Raw genomic sequence first — 17,057 nt, 5'->3', positions numbered from 1 at the left:
CTCACATGTTTAAGCTTGCTGCGGGAGATTTCACTTGTCATGTTTGCATAGTAAGCTAACAATTAATAAGACGATGTCAGAGGAATTGGTGCACAAATTATCATCACTCACAGATCAGTGCTGTCATTGCAAAGTGAAAGCAAAAAAACAAGCGCAAATTCAAATGCGATTTCAATATGTCACATATTGACAGTGGCTCACCGATGCCAATGACATAATTACCCAGCTACATTTCTGAAAGAATGCAAAAGCATTGACATATATTTTTCCTTCCTGCAATAGCCCGACGGGCAGGGCAGAGATAGATTTTGGTAGCCCGACTGAAAAGATCGCTAGCCCCGGGACGTCAGGCTAGCGATATTGCGAGCCCTGTATCTGATTGAGGAATCACTCATCTTTGGAAAAAGAGAGTTTATTACAGAGAAATGGCTCTTTCCAAAATAAAAGCTATACTATCCGCTTCTTCTGGGCTATATTCTCAGCAGCATATTAAACATATAAGGAGAATCATGTGCTAACAGCTGTCTAAATGACTCGGCTAAAGTTAGTAGCATGCTTGCTTGTTTTTTTTCTGCTTCCACTTGTCTTTGCACTAGGATGATGTCGGCGTAAATGTGCAGTCATATTCGTTGTGTTCCCACTAGTGCTTTCAGGTTAATCTCGTTGAAATGACCTTAACGCCACAACACGGCAAATCTCCGTTAACGAGCTACCGCCGATCGCCCCGTGCATGGGGCTAGACGGCCAACACCTTAACGAGCTAACTGCGCTAACACACTAGCTCCCACCCATGTAATTGAGCATTGCATGGCACATCCAACATACTGTTTTACTTTAGTGCATGACTCGCTTACCTTCAGGGTCATACGTCACATGAAAACCAAAATAATTCCAAACGCCAGATCTGAATGAGGGTGCGGGAGGTCCATGTTGTAAGGAGAGCTTAACTTCTGTCTCGCTAGCTTGCCCTGCGCTCTTCCTTCTGATGATGCTGTCTGTGTTGAGCGCTCAGTGAATCTGCGTTCGACTACTCCGCCTAGGCTGCACTGTCGAGCCTAGGCGGAGTAGTCGAACGCAGATTCACTGAGCGCTCAACACAGACAGCATTGTCAGAAGGAAAGTTGATAAAATAAATTAAACATTTTGTATTGTTCGATACATATGCGTACCGAATCGAAAGCACTGTATCGAACGGTTCAATATCGATACGAATATCGTTGCACCCCTACTCAATTGGTAATATATTTATTTTTGCCACAACAATAGCCTTTTGTGTGCGACTCTCCACATAGTCTGGACTGCTTTGAGCTGTTATTCTTGGTTTGTAGCTCTTAATAGAAAAAAAATCTTTGAGTCTAATACCACAGTAGTTATCAGTAATTTTTAAGATGTTGAAGAGAAATGTTAATACATGCTTCAGCACAAATAGAACCTAACTTTATCTTTATATACAACTATTATTACATTCACAGTTATTACTTCTTATTTGTTCGCGCACTGGAATGTAGCCTTGTCTTGGCTGGTTGCATAATGGTATTAGTCCTTTGCAAACACATTTTCCTTTTATTGCCTGTAGCTATCCTTTGTGCTATAGATTTTGTGTGTTAGTACACACGTTTTAGCTTCCAGTGAAAAAATTTCACACACACACTACAAAGAGGTAAAATATGCAAATTATCCTTTGTGGAGTGTTTCTGCATCCATGGTCTTTTTGATTGTTATTCTTATTTCAGTGGATAGTTATTTACTACTGCAGTAACTTTCATGAGACCTAAATAGCAGCAGTTGCAGTTATATCTGCCAGAATAATTAGTGTAAAATAATCTTTCTTTTCCCAGAGTGAAGACTCTGATGAAGACGATCTGTTTGCTATTAGTGACAAATGGACCTTTGAGTGGAGCAGCCGGCGTTGGTCCAGGTTACAGGACATTGACAGTCTGCTGGGAAATCACAGAGAGGGTGAGCTCTCCAGAGATGGTGTGCCTCTGAGAACTACCACCAGCAGCGAGAGTGTTCTGACAGACCTCAGTGAGCCAGAGGTCTCTTCTTTGCACAGCGAGAGCAGCGGAGGCAGCGGTCATCGGGGCCTCAGCACAGAGGACTCTGACTGTTCTAACCGCACCTGCTCAGACACTGCAGCAATGCCAGACTCAACTTCTCTCACAATGCCTCACATCCCCAAAGAATTTGCTCACTTCAATTCACCATCTGACAAGCACAGCAAAACAACCCACTCTCGTGCCAAGGAGTTACTAAAGCGTATGGATACACTGAGCTCCCGAGGTACTCTGGGAAAAGGCCATAAGACGCTGGTAATCAGCTCTCCTGTGCTGCAGCAGAAGGCCCAGGCCCTGAAGAAATTGAGGTGTGAAGACATAATAAATGGAGATGGTGGAGCTCTGGAACCACCATGCAATAAAATTCTGCCATCCCACTCCAGTAGTGAGGGTAGCAGCCATTCTGGTGGCAGCACTGTCAGCACACCCAGCCTAAAAGAGCGTAAGCCTCACCGTGTTGACCATAAACGCAGCGGCATGTATTTGGAGGACATGGACATCTTCTCAGGATCCCAAATGAATAAAGTTGCAGAACAAAATCGTAGAAATGAATTTTGCTCTTATGAAAACCTCGTGGTCCACATTCCCAAAGACCACAAGCCAGGAACCTTCCCCAAAGCATTGTCCATAGAGAGCCTGTCCCCAACTGGTGGCGCCTCAATTAACTGGCACACTGGCAGCATGCACCTGGACTCCCCTTTAATTTCATGCAGAAAGGAAACACGGCCTGCCACCCAGTCCTCTTCCAGAGGTAGCCGCATCAGTGTGTACGATAATGTTCCTGGCTCGCATCTGTATGCCAGCACTGGAGACCTGATAGACCTGGAGAAAGAGGATCTGTTTCCACACCTGGATGATATCTTACTGCATGTCAATGGTCTACAACAGATAGTGGACCACTGGTCAAAAAATGTGTTACCTGGAGGCGAGGGGATAGTACAGATCGATGACGGGAAGGATGATACAGCAGGGCTTCAGTCCTCTAGTCAGATTACATTGGACTTTGAGGGAAATTCTGTCACGGAAAGCCAGATCGTGCCTAGTGATGGAGACAGAGACAAAGTATCACTTACAGAGACAGAATCTACAAGGCTCAGGGAAAGGAGGGACTCCGGTGTAGGTGCATCACTCACAAGACCTAATAGGTAAGACTGAACTGATAGAACTAAGCAGTAAGAGTATGTTAAGATGAATAAAAGTTTACTCTATTTTCTTTGCTTTTTTAATCTCTTTTGGCATTAGGTTAAGATGGCCCAGCTTTCAGATATCTAATCGTCTAAGTCACTCAAGAGCATCCCTGCAGATCACAAACCAATCAGCAGGCCAGCTGAGTTTGTTACAAAAGTTTTCACTGTTGCGTTTGACTGCAATCATGGAGAAGTATTCCCTGACCAATAAACATGGCTGGACTTGGTAAGTCTAACGTATTCTCCCAACTACTTATGTTTGATTCCTATTTTCAATTTGGATTTTATTACAGTTCTTTGAACTGATAATCACTCTCAGTCATCAGTATTATTTATGTATGTATTTGTCCAAATCCTGATATACTGTATTGGCGTCCTTCATTGCCATCATCTTTCTTTAGTCTAAAGATAATTTTTTAAAACATGTGCTAATGTCTCTCCTAGGTCTGTGCCAAAATTTATGAAGAGAATGAAGGTACCAGATTATAAGGATAAGAATGTGTTTGGAGTTCCTCTCATTGTGCATGTGCAGCGTTCAGGACAGCCCTTGCCCCTCGGCCTGCAGCAGGCCCTGCGGTACTTGAGGAGTCAGTGCCTTGACCAGGTCAGTGACAGTATACGATACTCTCACACTGCACATGCCTTTCATTTTCATATATGAAGTTTATGTGATATAACTGTTTTGCTTCCAGGTGGGTCTTTTTCGTAAATCAGGCGTGAAGTCTCGAATCCAAGCTCTGAGGCAGATGAATGAAAGTTCTCCAGAAAATGTAAATTATGAGGATCAGTCTGCCTATGATGTGGCTGATATGGTGAAGCAATTCTTCAGGGATTTACCTGAGCCCCTACTCACCAGCAAGCTGGGAGAGACCTTCCTCCATATTTACCAGTGTAAGTAAAGACTGCATTTTTATCTGTTATCACTACCTCTGCAAAGCACAAATGTTGTGTTCTAATCCTTTTATTCACCTGTGCAGATGTACCAAAGGACCAAAGATTGCAAGCTGTCCAGGCCGCCATCATGTTGATGTCTGATGAAAATCGAGAGGTACTGCAGACGCTGCTCTGTTTCCTTAGTGATGTCACTTCCTCTGTGGCGGAGAACCAGATGACACCTATGAATATTGCTGTGTGCCTGGCTCCGTCCCTCTTCCATCTCAACAAAATGAAGAAGGACAATCTATCACCAAGGTATTGTTTTCTTTTTTTCTTGTGTTACACTTAACTTGGTGTCTGTGGTTTTGGGTAACATTACCTGCCATTCTGTGTTTACAAAAATAATGATGAAGACATGCATACATTAACTCCTGCATGATTATCTTCCCCACAGCTCCATAAAGATCGCTATAAAGTGGGTTACAGATTTTACTCATCCCTCAGGGGTGCAGTAGATAACTCTCTTTCTGGGCCAGTTTTACCCCAGTTAAAGCTTAATGTTTTATGAGATCATGCTGTGTACAAACAAAGCAAAGCTCTCTAATTTAGCAAGTTGAAATTGTTGCTAAAGAGATCAAAGCGGTTTCCTGCAGAGCGGAAGAAGGGTTTATATACTGTTTCTTGTGGGGATGTTGACCTGAAGTCCCTGCTGGCCTAATAGGTTTTCTCTCCTCATATAATCTCCAGGGCCATGCATAAGAAGTATGCTACTGGCAGACCAGACCAGAAGGATCTGAATGAGAATTTAGCAGCGGCACAGGGCCTCGCTCACATGATCATAGAGTGCAACCGCCTCTTTGAGGTACGAGAACCTGTGTTTATTATGCAGTAAGAATTTAAAGCCTGGATGCAGTATCTAGTCTTGTTTTTATTTGCTGTGAGCCTTACCTTATGCTTTTATGCACCCATTAGATCCCTCATGAGATGGTTACTCAGTCGCGTAATTCCTACGTGGAGGCTGATTTGCATGCACCAACAATTGACGAGCTGTGCAAGCAGTCGGAAGATGAGGATGGAACATACCAAACACTTTTGGAGGGGAGACTTCAGAACCTGCTCAAAGAGGCCCGGGAAAAATCCAAATACTGGGTGTCGTGCAGCAGCTCTGATAACACAGAGCTCTATTATAAGAAGGTTAGTTTTCTAACCTAAACTTAAACCACTATCTTTATTTCAAAGATAGTGGTACATGAAAACAATCCTTTTTGTGTCTTATGTGTGTGATCCAGGTGGGAGATGGCAACCCTTTGAGACGTTGGAAAGTGTCTGTCGAGGTGGAAGCGCCGCCATCTGTGGTGTTGAACCGGGTGCTGCGAGAGCGCCACCTGTGGGATATGGACCTCCTTCAGTGGAAAGTGTGCGAGACACTGGACAGGCAAACAGAAGTGTTTCAGTATGTCCTGAGTCGCATGCCCCCTCATCCCAGCAGGGACTTTGTAGTTCTTAGGTGAGTGCTTAAGAAAACTCAGTGATCTCTTATTTTGGGAATAGCTCAAATTGTATTTCTTAAGATACCATAATCAGTCTCTTTCTGTGCATTCAAGGTCATGGAGGACAGACTTGCCCAAAGGTGCTTGCTCCCTGGTTTCTGTGTCTATAGAGCACGAAGACTGTCCTCCTTTAGGAGGGATAAGGGCTATAGTCCTGGAGTCTAACTACCTATTAGAGCCCTGTGGCTCAGGAAAGTCCAGACTAACTCACATCTGCAGAGTGGACATGAAGTAAGTCCTACAATGAGCTTTTACACAAGATTCTTTTAGAAAGTGCTATATAGAAAAGTTGTTCTCTTATGGTTTGAGCTGCATTTCTAAATATTTTGTGATGTATGCTATAGTATATTGAATATAGTGATTTGATTTCAGGGGACGGACTCCAGACTGGTACAACAAAGCCTTCGGCCACCTTTGTGCTGCAGAAGCTGCCCGAATCCGCAACTCCTTTCAGCCACTAATCACAGACGGCCCAGAGACCAAAATCTGAAATTCTTTGCTGCTTGTGTCTGCTCAGCCTTGAGATCAACATTGAGCCTTTGAGTCATTGCTAACAGCCACAAAAAGTAGAGACGGGGCTCCAGAACGAAAGCACAGTTTATTGTTTGTTTGTCTGAATGCAAAATGCTCTGATAATAACTTATGGCTCCTCTGAAATTGCACAATTTTAAAAGAGGACATCTTATAGGTGCTGAGCATAATTCTTCATTGGGAAATTAATTATCCTGCCAATATCATTGACATTTATGACTATTTTATTTACCTTCATGTTTCTAAAACTGTATGTTATAATAATTATCTTTAATAATATTATTGTATTATTGTTTCTACAATGTCTAGGACATTCGAGCTCTGAAATGCTTCTGGGAAGCATATATTTGTTTGTTTCAGATTTAAAGCTATAATTATTATGATGTACACTCAAGTGTATATATGTGTGTCTGTGTGTGTGTGTCTGTGTGTGTGTGTGAATATACTGTAAATTAAATAGAATGTATATTTTGTATATATATATATATATATATATATATATATATATATATATATATATATATATATATATATGAAGGGGTAATGAGTACATATGTTAATTTTCCATATATTAATTAATTTTTCTGTGTGAACCGTTCTGTCAAACACATGGTACAAAATTGTAAGCTGGTTTTACTTTGCTCCTTTATTGCCATTTTGAAATGGATGTAACTGTAATAAACGTTGACCTTTAGTGGTTGTGAAGAAGGTGACTTAAGGTTTGACTTGATCATACCTGCTTTAGGGTACTGGATTGTGCAGTCAGGTCCAAAAATTTCTTTTTTAAAAAAATAAAATAAAACCATGAAAATGATGAAATGCTTTGTGTGCTGATTCCTAATTGTATTATCCGATTCTAAAAATAAGTAAAAAATTTAAACAGTATTTTTGGGAGTATGTGAACTCGATTAATCCTCAAAAGAAGCTAAGAACTTGTTACAGACGTTTAAGAGGTGTCAGAAATTCTCATTTAAAAATACTTAAATATTTTTAAATACAAAAGTTCATACACCGAGCAAGAAAATACACTTCACTCTGATTTGGAATGAGAGGGACCTCTGCTGGCTTTTTACAAAACTCATGTGACTCGAAATAGTGCACAGAGGATGGCTTATCTGAAATTGATTGCTTTTCTAATGCCACCTCAATAGTGGTTGAAAAAGCTAATAAAGACTGTTTTATTATTCTCTGGCTTTTTTCTTCCAAACTACATGGTAACTATATGGTAACTTGCAAATGTACTGTTTATAAGATTGGGGAAACCTGCAGTCAGCTGAGACTGAAGAAGTAACTTGGATGAGTGACGAAACGTTTCTCCCACTGAAACCGCTATGTCCAGATGAACAGAATCAACTTTTGGAGATTTACTTACCTGAATGATTGAGAATACATCAAGACATATATGGTAACTTGGGTTAAACTAGGAAAACGGTCAGTTTCTGCCACTAGATGGCTCCTCTATTTGCAGATTGATGATCTTTATCAATGATTTTTACAGTGGCAGCTTTTATTTTTCCTCTTAATGATCTTGCCATCGGTACATTTATTTATTTTAGCACGTTGAGAACATATCACCATACATATATAATACATTTTTGATGGCAGTCTAGGTTTTTGTATGCCATTTATGTACATGCCGTTGGTGTGTGTAGACCAAGCCTCCTTCACTGATCGCAGTTCAACACTAGCAGTGTTTGTGTCTCAGTTACATTGATTCAGTGACCCGTTGATATGCAGAGACAAAACATTAGAAAAAATAAAATAGAATATATGTATGCCTTATACAATGCATTCTACAAACTAAGCCACTATGCGAAGATATAGCAAGAGAAAAATAGAACGCGAGAAACGTGAGTAAAAACAATGTCATTCAACAAACTTCTACATTTCATTCGCAGGTGAACTGGCAAATATTACAATGTGGATCATTTTGCGGTGGTTTATCACAAAATACATCAAAATTACACAATGGTAGTCATGATAGGCACAGCAGTAAAAACTGACACGACTCTTTTGAAGCCATGCTGACACAGATCTGTTTAATGAGCTCTTGAAAGGCACGCTCAGCTTCCGACTGTCAGAAAGGAAGATTGACAGAATTGTCCCAAGCTGTCAGTGCCAGCCTGTTTTATATAAATGCTGGAAACTGATTTTTTGATTATTATCTTTTTTAAAAACAAACAAACAAAACAGATGTTTGTGCACAGAAACGTTCTCTAAAATGTATCTATATGTATGGGATTACATCTATCCATCTATTCATTTTTCTTTCTTTTATAAAAAAAACAAATAAGTGGAAAATGCCCTAACAGTGTATCTTTTAGTCATTGCTCTGTGAGAAATAAGGGCATGTAAAAGATATTGGAGAAGTCAGCCCTCTTAATTGTCTCATAAAACATTTAAGGTGGGGGGGGGAGTGGCAGAAATGCTGCATAGTATAATTACACTGTCCATTCGATTGTGTGTCCACAAGACGACTGCTCCCTAATTCAGTAGGAAAGTTAAGAGAAACCCTGTCTCAGTATTAGTATTCATCCTAATGTAATTAAATTTATATTGCCTTGCATAAAAGACTATCCAAGGTCACATTTGTCCTTCATGAACTATGCCACACCTGGCGCTCTATAACGAAACGACCATACATTTTTGTGAGAAAGATAATAATAATTGTCAGCTACAATACAGACATTTACAAGTGTACATGTGCAGTGCTGATTAACCTTTCACGAATATGTAAATAAAAGCAACAGTGAGTTATTTGGTAATTCTCGTTTTTGATAGGAGTACAGGTATCTTTAGCAAGCTGGTACACAGTAAATTTCCCAGTGTTAAATCAGCAGTGTTAAAGTGTATTTACTCTAATAGAGTCATTATAACAACAGCTGGAGCAAAACGCCCCCCAGTGTGGGTGATGATTCCTGGAGTTAAAAGAGACAGTGTCAACGTTACTCTAGAAAGCTCCTCCCACCACAGACTGGTTTTCAAACCAAGAGGATTTTTCACGACGCCATTTTCTTCACATCAGTTGCAGGGTAAGTTGTTCATATTTACTTATTAAACCAACAATTCGACATTTTAAGCACAGGTAGCACGTTAAAATAAGGTTACATTCCTTTTGTCCATGTTTATTATATATTTCATTTTGTACCAGAAGCAAATGTGACACTATCTGTATGCTAATGTAAGGTTGTTAATTAGCTAAAAAAGTTGACTGATATCAGTGTTGGACTGTAAGGCTTGTTATCAAAATTTATTTCAGTGTGTAGTGGTGATTGTGTTGTGTTCTAGCATGTTCGAAATTCCATTAAATGAAACCCTCCATGTGTTGGGATCTATATATTAACATTAGCTAGCTAACTAGCATTTTGGCTAACCTCAGTGCGCGGGCAATTCGCTAGTTAGGTAATTTAAAATTTAACGCTAACTCAAGCATTAACTAATTAAAATTGTACACTAAATGTTACATCTTTCTTTTTTTCTTTTTTTTGATACCTAGGTACCAGATATAGAGGTCGTTTTTAGTAAGGTTATTGTCTTATTTTAACTCGGCTGTCTTCAGCGATTTTACAGTTACAGGATTACAACCAGCAGGTGTTATAAGCTTGATAAAATATCCAAAATGTCCAGGATTCAGTTTTTAATGCATTTTTTTTAGTAGTTTGAATTTAAGATGACAGCGTTTGTATTTATTGTGAGTTGATGGTATTGACAAAAGTTACCCTGCTGCTTTTTCCATTTTGGTTACCAGACTGTTCAGTATGTTAAACTAAAGATGAACAAAATACTGGCTCCCTAGTGCTAAGTTAGGTCAGACAAATGGTAAAAAGTAGTAGTTATTATTTTAGTTTTGTATTGAGGATTATATCTTGACACCTTGTTACACTGACATAAAAGTAACATACAGTGTAAGAAATCACATTGCAAGGCTGTTTATGGGACTGTTTTAATATTCACATTTTCTGTTTACTGTAGTTCAATGAAGAGCACTGACTATAAGAAATTACTGTCTACAGGAAGCATGCTGCTTAAAGCAAAACTCGGAGGTGTGCAGAAATTTGTTAGAGTATCTGAGCCAAGCCTTAAGGAGTTTTTGATTGCCGGTAAGAAACCAACATTGTATTAAAAAGGTGTACAAGAGGCTTTAAGTTCTTTTTGTTATTTAGTCTCTTCAAACTGCATTTTATGATTAATTGAAAATGATCTGTGTTTTGGAAGCATCTTAGTTATGAATGTATATTTAGTGGGGGGAAAAACTGCATAATGTGAGTGTCACTCCTTTTAATCTACCACTTATCAAGCATGTTAGAGGCGCTTAATAATTTAGGCTTTGTTTATCTGACTCATTTTTGAAAGAGTATCTTGAAATGATCTTCATTTTAAGCTACAAAACATTAAATGTCATGTCTTTTTGTTTACACAAACTTGTGTGCTTGTTTCCAGCATTTGCAAAGTTTGGTGCGCCAGCCGTAACAGAAGGAGTGAAAGTTTTTGATAGTTCAGGGACTGAGTTGGATGAGGATGTTTTTGAGGATATAGTAACAGATCCCTCAACCGGGGTACTAACCATCAAATATGAAACAGGTTTGTTTGAGTGATTTGTGTTTCATTGGATGTCTTTTTTTTTTTTTTTTTTTTTTTTGGTGTCATTATTACATTGTTTAATCAAAGAGTGTATAAAATGAGTCTATGGAGGGACCATGTAAACTGATTTGTTTTGCTCCTATTTTTAAGGTCTGGAAACATCTGTTGCAGAAGTGTCTCCTGAGCAGTTCCAGTTATCATCGCCACATTCATCAGATTCACAGGATACGGTCATCCTTTCAGACAGCCCTTTGAGGAAACGTCAGAAGCTGGATGCAGAAGCTAAGCAAGTAAGAGTTAACAGATTTCCACATTCTTCTAATAGTGTCTTTTTTGTTTGTAGTTTAAGTGTTCTGAACTGTAGTGGTTATATCAACATGTAGAATGTTTTTATTGTGTTTTCCAGTTGGTGGAATCCATTCTCACAAGCAAACCTGGTGGAGAACGTATAATAAATGAGTACAATTGGACCAAGTCCCTGGTGGATGAAACCAGAAGAAAAATGGTCAACATACTGGTAGCTGACATGACAGAAAAAAATGGGTAATTTATTTCTGGCCCTGTGATTTTTACTATCATTTTCAAATTATTTTAAATCTCTATTAATTCCAGCGAAGCTGACTAGTTCTTTTCCTTTTGATCTTGCAGTACATCACCACCACGGCAGGTAAAAGAAATGTATGCCAGAGGAATTGTAACCTTTTTCCCTTACCTCAGTGACCCGTACTCAAAAAATGGCTATGTAAGTAGCTAACAGCAATAACTGATACAACTAAAATCAAAATTTTAAATCCTGCCAAAATGTATGTCCTTATCAACTGTTCATGGTCACATAACTTACTGATAAATTAATAAACAAAATGTCTGTATATGTCACTCTCCAAGGAACATTATTATGATGGCGAGAGTGGCACTGGGTACTTGGCCTGGAGGATTAAAACCATACAGAGATGCACTGCTAAAGAGAGGCGATTAACATCTGGAGGTAACACTTATAATTCAGTGGAAACGTATAATACAGTTCCAAATTGTGGTTCTGTATTAATAATGGTTATCAAATGTTATTATTAGTTTTGATAAAGTTGTATTTCATATTGTCTAGCACCAGGAGATGGATCATCGGGTGAAGACCAGTGTGGTGGACCAACTGTCAGACGAGAGTTGCAGTTTGTTACAGAGAACGTGCTGAGTGAGGATGAGTGCAAGGAAGCAATCTCTCTGATGAAACATTCAGCTGATGAAGACACAGTCAAGAAGAAGATGAAGTTGACATTTGTTTATCGACACATGGTCCTTGACCCCCTGCTGTCAAGCAACATACTGTCTGTGTTTCCACGTTTCAAAGATATCAAAGGCTTGGTGAATATTTTTCATTACGTTGACAATGTAAACACATTTTATTTTTTGCAGATAGCAGATATAATTCTCTGTTCTCTATCCCTGTTACAGATCGAACAGGATTTTGTACTGATGTTTGGTGAGGATGTATCAGGCAGGTTGCTGGAGAGGTGGCCAACAACATTCAAAAGAAAGATTATCCAACAAGGCAGAAAGCTTCCTTCTACCAGTGACCTGGAAGAACTCTTGCTGGCAGCTGACTCTCCTGAGGATGCCACTGAAGTTAATGCTGACATTGGTGAGCTGTTATTTCTTTAATTAGAACATTCACAGGATATATAATGTTTGTCACAGAACAGCTGTCCTTTTGTATTTTGGGTCTACTCAAACATTTTGTCAATGCAGATGCATTGAAATTTGTTATTGATGAGGATGATTCAACTTTATTATAAAACCAATTTTTTTTTTTCAGGCTGGGACAGTGACCTCTCAGCGATTCTATTGCTATTACATTTGATTCCACCATCTGGTCAGGGTCGGAAGAGACCAGGAAAGGTGTCAGCTTCTCAAGCAGAAAGGCATCTTGTGGTCTTCAAGAAGGTTTGTTTCTTTTCTATTTTTATGGTATGAATTACCAGTTTAAGAAACACTTGATTCTTATTGCCTGTCTGTATTTGTCTTTTCAGACTGGAACAAATATCCAAGAGCACCTTGATGCCATCACTACCAGCACTCAACCCTACCTCCTGGCTGTTGGGGTGAAAAAGCATGACATCCACCAGTTCTTCATTATTCTTGACAAGAATGCCATACCATGCAAGTCTACCTCTTCACTTGGTGCTTTTGATGAACTGTTTAAAGCACATTTTGTGTTTGGCACATCTTACAACACCATGCTTCACAACATGTACACATTCATCCAAACCACTGTGTACAATATAGATGTTGGCAAAATCAAAGAAAGTCCCAGAGTTGCTGAAATAAGGACACGGTTGCTTCGTTAGGGCTTGAAGGTTAATTCTCCATCATGAAGTGTTTTGTCTGTCAGGCTGAGTTTACTGGTTCAAACATGCTTGTTAGGCATTTACGGTTAGTCCATGGTTACCGTAATTGTCGGGCTATAAGCCGCTACTTTTTGCACAAGCTTTGAACCCTGCGGCTTTTAGTCAGGTGCGGCTTTTCTATGGATTGTCCATGATTGTTGTCATATCGTAAGACGATTTGTTTTGTTTGTTCCGCTGTTGTACGGCACTACGTTGCCTGGCGGAAGGATCGGGGTTCAAGAGTGGTATGTTGGTCACATGTCCATCCGCCAGGCAACATAGTGCCGTACAAGTAGCGCGAAAAACAAACTTCAAAGTAGCGCTATGCGTTCAGCAGGAGTCGTGGATGACGAGCGGCGATAAACTTGCGAAAAGCAAGTTGTGCTCAACTCTACCGGTGGATTCTGACAGCGTGGAAAAGTGTGCAAACATCCACGATCACCAACGGATTTCGAAGGGCTGGACTGCTGCATGATGAAGAGGAGGACACCGCCACGGCCCTTCAGAGGGTGTTCGACTCCGACAATGACAATGAGGATTATCTTTGGTTTTGAAAGTGACAACGAAGGAAAGAAGCTGAGAGTGGATGACGAAGCCATCCTGAGCCTGTTCGTTTCCGACACTGGAGAAGAGGACTTTGGTGGTTTTAGTGCGCAGGAAGATGGTGGTGAATGACTGACTTTTCTTCTTGTTAAAGCCGTGTCACTGCACCTGAGCCTAAAAGGTAGTCTGAATCTATTTTTCTGGTGTGCTGTAGGTTACTGTTATGTACTACATTTGTTACTCATTTATGAAGCACAGCACATGTGCAAATATGTACCCATAACTTGATTTTCAAAATATTAATAAAAGGGGTGTGTCTCCAAACAGCCATCTCTTTCCTGACAATTCGCTTTGTGCATATTCTCTTACATATGATAAGTCAATATTGAAACACCTGCGGCTTTTGGTCAGGTGCGGCTAATGTATGTACAAAACAGGATTTTCCCCTGATTTTAGCTTGTGCGGCTAATATTCAGGTGCGCTTTGTAGTCCGGGAAATATGGTACTTACCCGGAAGAAATCTTCGCCTTAAATGTGCCCAGCGTGACTGTGGCTGTGTGTTTGGCACTTTTTCAGGTTTTAGAAAACATTTAAATACCAAACACCTTAACTATTTCGACCAACAGGCTGACACTGATGTTAATTTACAGCCTGATGTGGCAATTAAAGAAGTTATCACTACAGGGCAGGTGGTGTCAACTAATGTAGAAGAAACACCCACAACATCTGAAATGTTGAAAAGTTCAAATAAGAGCACTTTGGATATGTGTGCCTCTACTGTTGCACAGCTCAGGGCAGCTGGATTAAGCCAATCTACTGTGAATAGTTTTGTCTCCTCAATGGAGGAAGTGTTTTTTGAGATTCATACTCAGGCTAAAGATGCAGCTTTACAGAGCTTACCTTCACAGGACACTTCAAGTAAAAAGAAATTAGAGCAGTCATTCAAAAACTTTGAAAACCCATTCACACTGTTAAATTCAGAAGCTAAACGAAATAGGCACTTTAAACAAAAATGGGCAACTGTTGAACCTGTTGAAATGGTGCTTGGCACAAGATTTGACAGTAGAAGAAACAAGATCACAGGGACTTTTGATCAAGTCATTGTAACCGATAGGTTTGCATATGTTCCTATTTTGGAAACACTGAAAACTATCTTTCAAAACCACCATGTTGTCGACATGTTCAAGTCGAGGAATATGTCCAGAGAAGGTGTGTATGCAGACTTAATCGATGCTGCCTATGTTAAAAGATGTCCCCTATTTTCTGCAGAAAAAGATGCCTTACAAATTCAACTGTTTTATGATGACTTTGAAACTGCAAATCCCCTGGGCTCTAAAAAGGGTGTACATAAATTAGGTGCAATATACTTTACACTAAGGAATTTTCCTCCAATCTTTAATTCGTTGTTGGTCAATATTCATTTGTGTGCTCTTTTTCATGCACAAGACTCAAAGCGTTATGGCTTTAATTCAATCCTTGAGCCACTTGTCAATGATCTGAAAGTTCTTGAGACAGAGGGACTGAAACTTCCCATGTTTAAACACTTGGTTCATGGCACTGTAATCCAGGTCACTGGGGACAATCTTGGCTTGCATAGTCTGTTTGGGTTCGTGGAGTCATTTGCAGCTCGATATTGTTGTCGTTTTTGTCTGCTTGAGAAGGATTGTTTTCAAAGTGTGTTCTGTGAAGATGATTCTGGTGTTGCACTAAGAACTCTTGATATGCATAAGCAGCACTGTGAAAGTGTACAAAGAGATCCTACGCTACCTCATGTATGTGGTGTGAAACGCACTTGTCTCTTGAATTCACTTAAATATTTCAACACAGCCAACAATTTTTCTGTAGATATCATGCATGACATTTTGGAGGGAGTTGCTCAGTTAGAGGTGAAACTTGTGCTGCAGTACATTCAGGAGAACTTCCTAAGTGCTGAACAACTTGCTGGTAGAATACATGCCTTTGACTATGGCTTCAATCAGCAGCGAAATCGCCCACCAAGGGTAAAGTTGTTTGATGGCAGTAATGATTTAGGACTAAATGCAATTCAATCTTGGTGCTTATTGCGTAATGTACCTTTGATGTTTGGCGATTTGGTACAGGTGGGTGATAGCTACTGGCATCTTCTACTTCTGCTTCTACAAATTGTCAATATTGTGTTTTCACCAGTGCTGTCAGAAGGTATGACCATCTACCTCAAACATTTAATTATTGATCATCATCAGCTCTTTAAGCAGTTATTTCCTACACTCAGTCTCCTACCAAAGCATCACTTCATGATACATTACCCTCGCAGTATACGAAATATTGGCCCAATTCTGCACATGTGGTGCATGCGTTACGAAGCCAAACATAAGTTCTTTAAGAAGCAATTAAAAAGCTTTAAAAACATTACAATGACATTGGCCAAGAAACACCAAAGTTGTATGGCCATGTATTGGGAGTCTTTTAGCCTCGAAAGATTAGCTTTAGGACCAGGAAAGATGGTGACACTTGGAGAGCTGAAAGAAGGTCCAGAAATTGCTTTAAAATTTGGAGCTGCGTTGTCTACCAGTGTTTTTTCAGCTAAGTGGATAAAACATCATGGTACAGAGTACCGCCCTGACTTTATCATCTGTACAGAGGTAGTGTCTGAGATTCCAGTGTTTTATAAGATCAAAAGTATTGTTGTGAAAGATGACATTGCATTGCTCTGTGGAAAACTGATGGAAACCCTGTGTTTTGATGACCATTATCATGCATTTAAGGTCAGAATGCACCCCAATATGGTGCTGAAGGTGTTGAACATAAAAGAGCTGTGTTACTTCAAACCATTTGATCTTCAAATGAAGTATGGCACTTCTGATTCCTCCCTGTATGTGGTTCCATATTGTCATTTTATGCCGAACTAAATTCATTGTTTTAAAGTGTTTTATGACTGTTTTTGTGTGTGTAGTGTTTTATGTACACTACATGAGATGTTTTAATATTTTGAGCCTGACATCAAAATAAAGCCGTTAAACGTATTATCTAGTTGTGGTTTTTGCTTACTTGTTTTATATTTTAAAGCATTATTAGAAACCAGGTTTTCATGCTGGAAGAGGAAGAGTTTTAGTAACACTACTTGGTGTAAAATTAATTTAAAATTTTACTCTATGAGAGCTAATTTTTCACAAGAAAAAGTGTATGAATAACACAGTATAGAGTAACATCAACTCTCATCAGAGTTATTTGAACCCCCAGTGTTAACTTGAAATAACTCAATTCAGTGTTAGAAATCAGTGGAATTTTACTCAAATAGAGTTAATTTATCACTATGTTAGAGTAAATAATATGACACTACTAGTAGTGTTAGGTTCATTTAACACTCTGCGG

General features: G+C 39.5%; 2 protein-coding genes across 8 annotated transcripts in view; both read left to right on the top strand.

The window, feature by feature from the left end:
- The window catches only part of stard13b (StAR related lipid transfer domain containing 13b), a 61,419-nt gene extending 54,399 nt beyond the window's left edge, over nucleotides 1–7,020 (top strand). For all 6 annotated transcript variants that reach the window (XM_080888829.1, XM_080888831.1, XM_080888830.1 and 3 more), the window contains 10 exons: nucleotides 1,839–3,202; nucleotides 3,300–3,470; nucleotides 3,689–3,848; nucleotides 3,937–4,135; nucleotides 4,222–4,435; nucleotides 4,868–4,982; nucleotides 5,093–5,314; nucleotides 5,410–5,627; nucleotides 5,725–5,901; nucleotides 6,043–7,020. In XM_080888829.1, coding sequence (XP_080744955.1) covers nucleotides 1,839–3,202; nucleotides 3,300–3,470; nucleotides 3,689–3,848; nucleotides 3,937–4,135; nucleotides 4,222–4,435; nucleotides 4,868–4,982; nucleotides 5,093–5,314; nucleotides 5,410–5,627; nucleotides 5,725–5,901; nucleotides 6,043–6,160 — 2,958 coding nt within the window. In that variant the 3' untranslated portion in view covers nucleotides 6,161–7,020. The remainder of the gene's footprint in view (nucleotides 1–1,838; nucleotides 3,203–3,299; nucleotides 3,471–3,688; nucleotides 3,849–3,936; nucleotides 4,136–4,221; nucleotides 4,436–4,867; nucleotides 4,983–5,092; nucleotides 5,315–5,409; nucleotides 5,628–5,724; nucleotides 5,902–6,042) is intronic.
- A 1,991-nt stretch (nucleotides 7,021–9,011) lies between these two features.
- LOC308401739 (uncharacterized protein) lies at nucleotides 9,012–16,047 on the top strand. 2 transcript variants are annotated; one of them, XM_080890118.1, is made up of 11 exons: nucleotides 9,012–9,233; nucleotides 10,215–10,301; nucleotides 10,642–10,782; nucleotides 10,933–11,072; nucleotides 11,189–11,325; nucleotides 11,431–11,524; nucleotides 11,668–11,767; nucleotides 11,885–12,141; nucleotides 12,232–12,418; nucleotides 12,593–12,720; nucleotides 12,807–16,047. In XM_080890118.1, exons 1-11 carry the CDS (start codon nucleotides 9,113–9,115, stop codon nucleotides 13,122–13,124), a joined length of 1,710 nt encoding a protein of 569 aa, XP_080746244.1. In that variant the 5' UTR covers nucleotides 9,012–9,112; the 3' UTR covers nucleotides 13,125–16,047. The 2 variants fall into 2 exon arrangements, with proteins under 2 accessions (XP_080746244.1, XP_080746245.1); XM_080890119.1 differs by lacking the exon at nucleotides 10,642–10,782.
- Nucleotides 16,048–17,057: the final 1,010 nt, after the last annotated feature.

The sequence above is a fragment of the Rhamphochromis sp. 'chilingali' genome, assembly GCF_963969265.1.
Source record: "Rhamphochromis sp. 'chilingali' genome assembly, chromosome: 8".
Classification (NCBI taxonomy): domain Eukaryota; kingdom Metazoa; phylum Chordata; class Actinopteri; order Cichliformes; family Cichlidae; genus Rhamphochromis; species Rhamphochromis sp. 'chilingali'.
The sequence above is the reverse complement of the archived record's forward strand: the minus strand, read 5'-3'. Positions and strand labels throughout refer to the sequence as shown.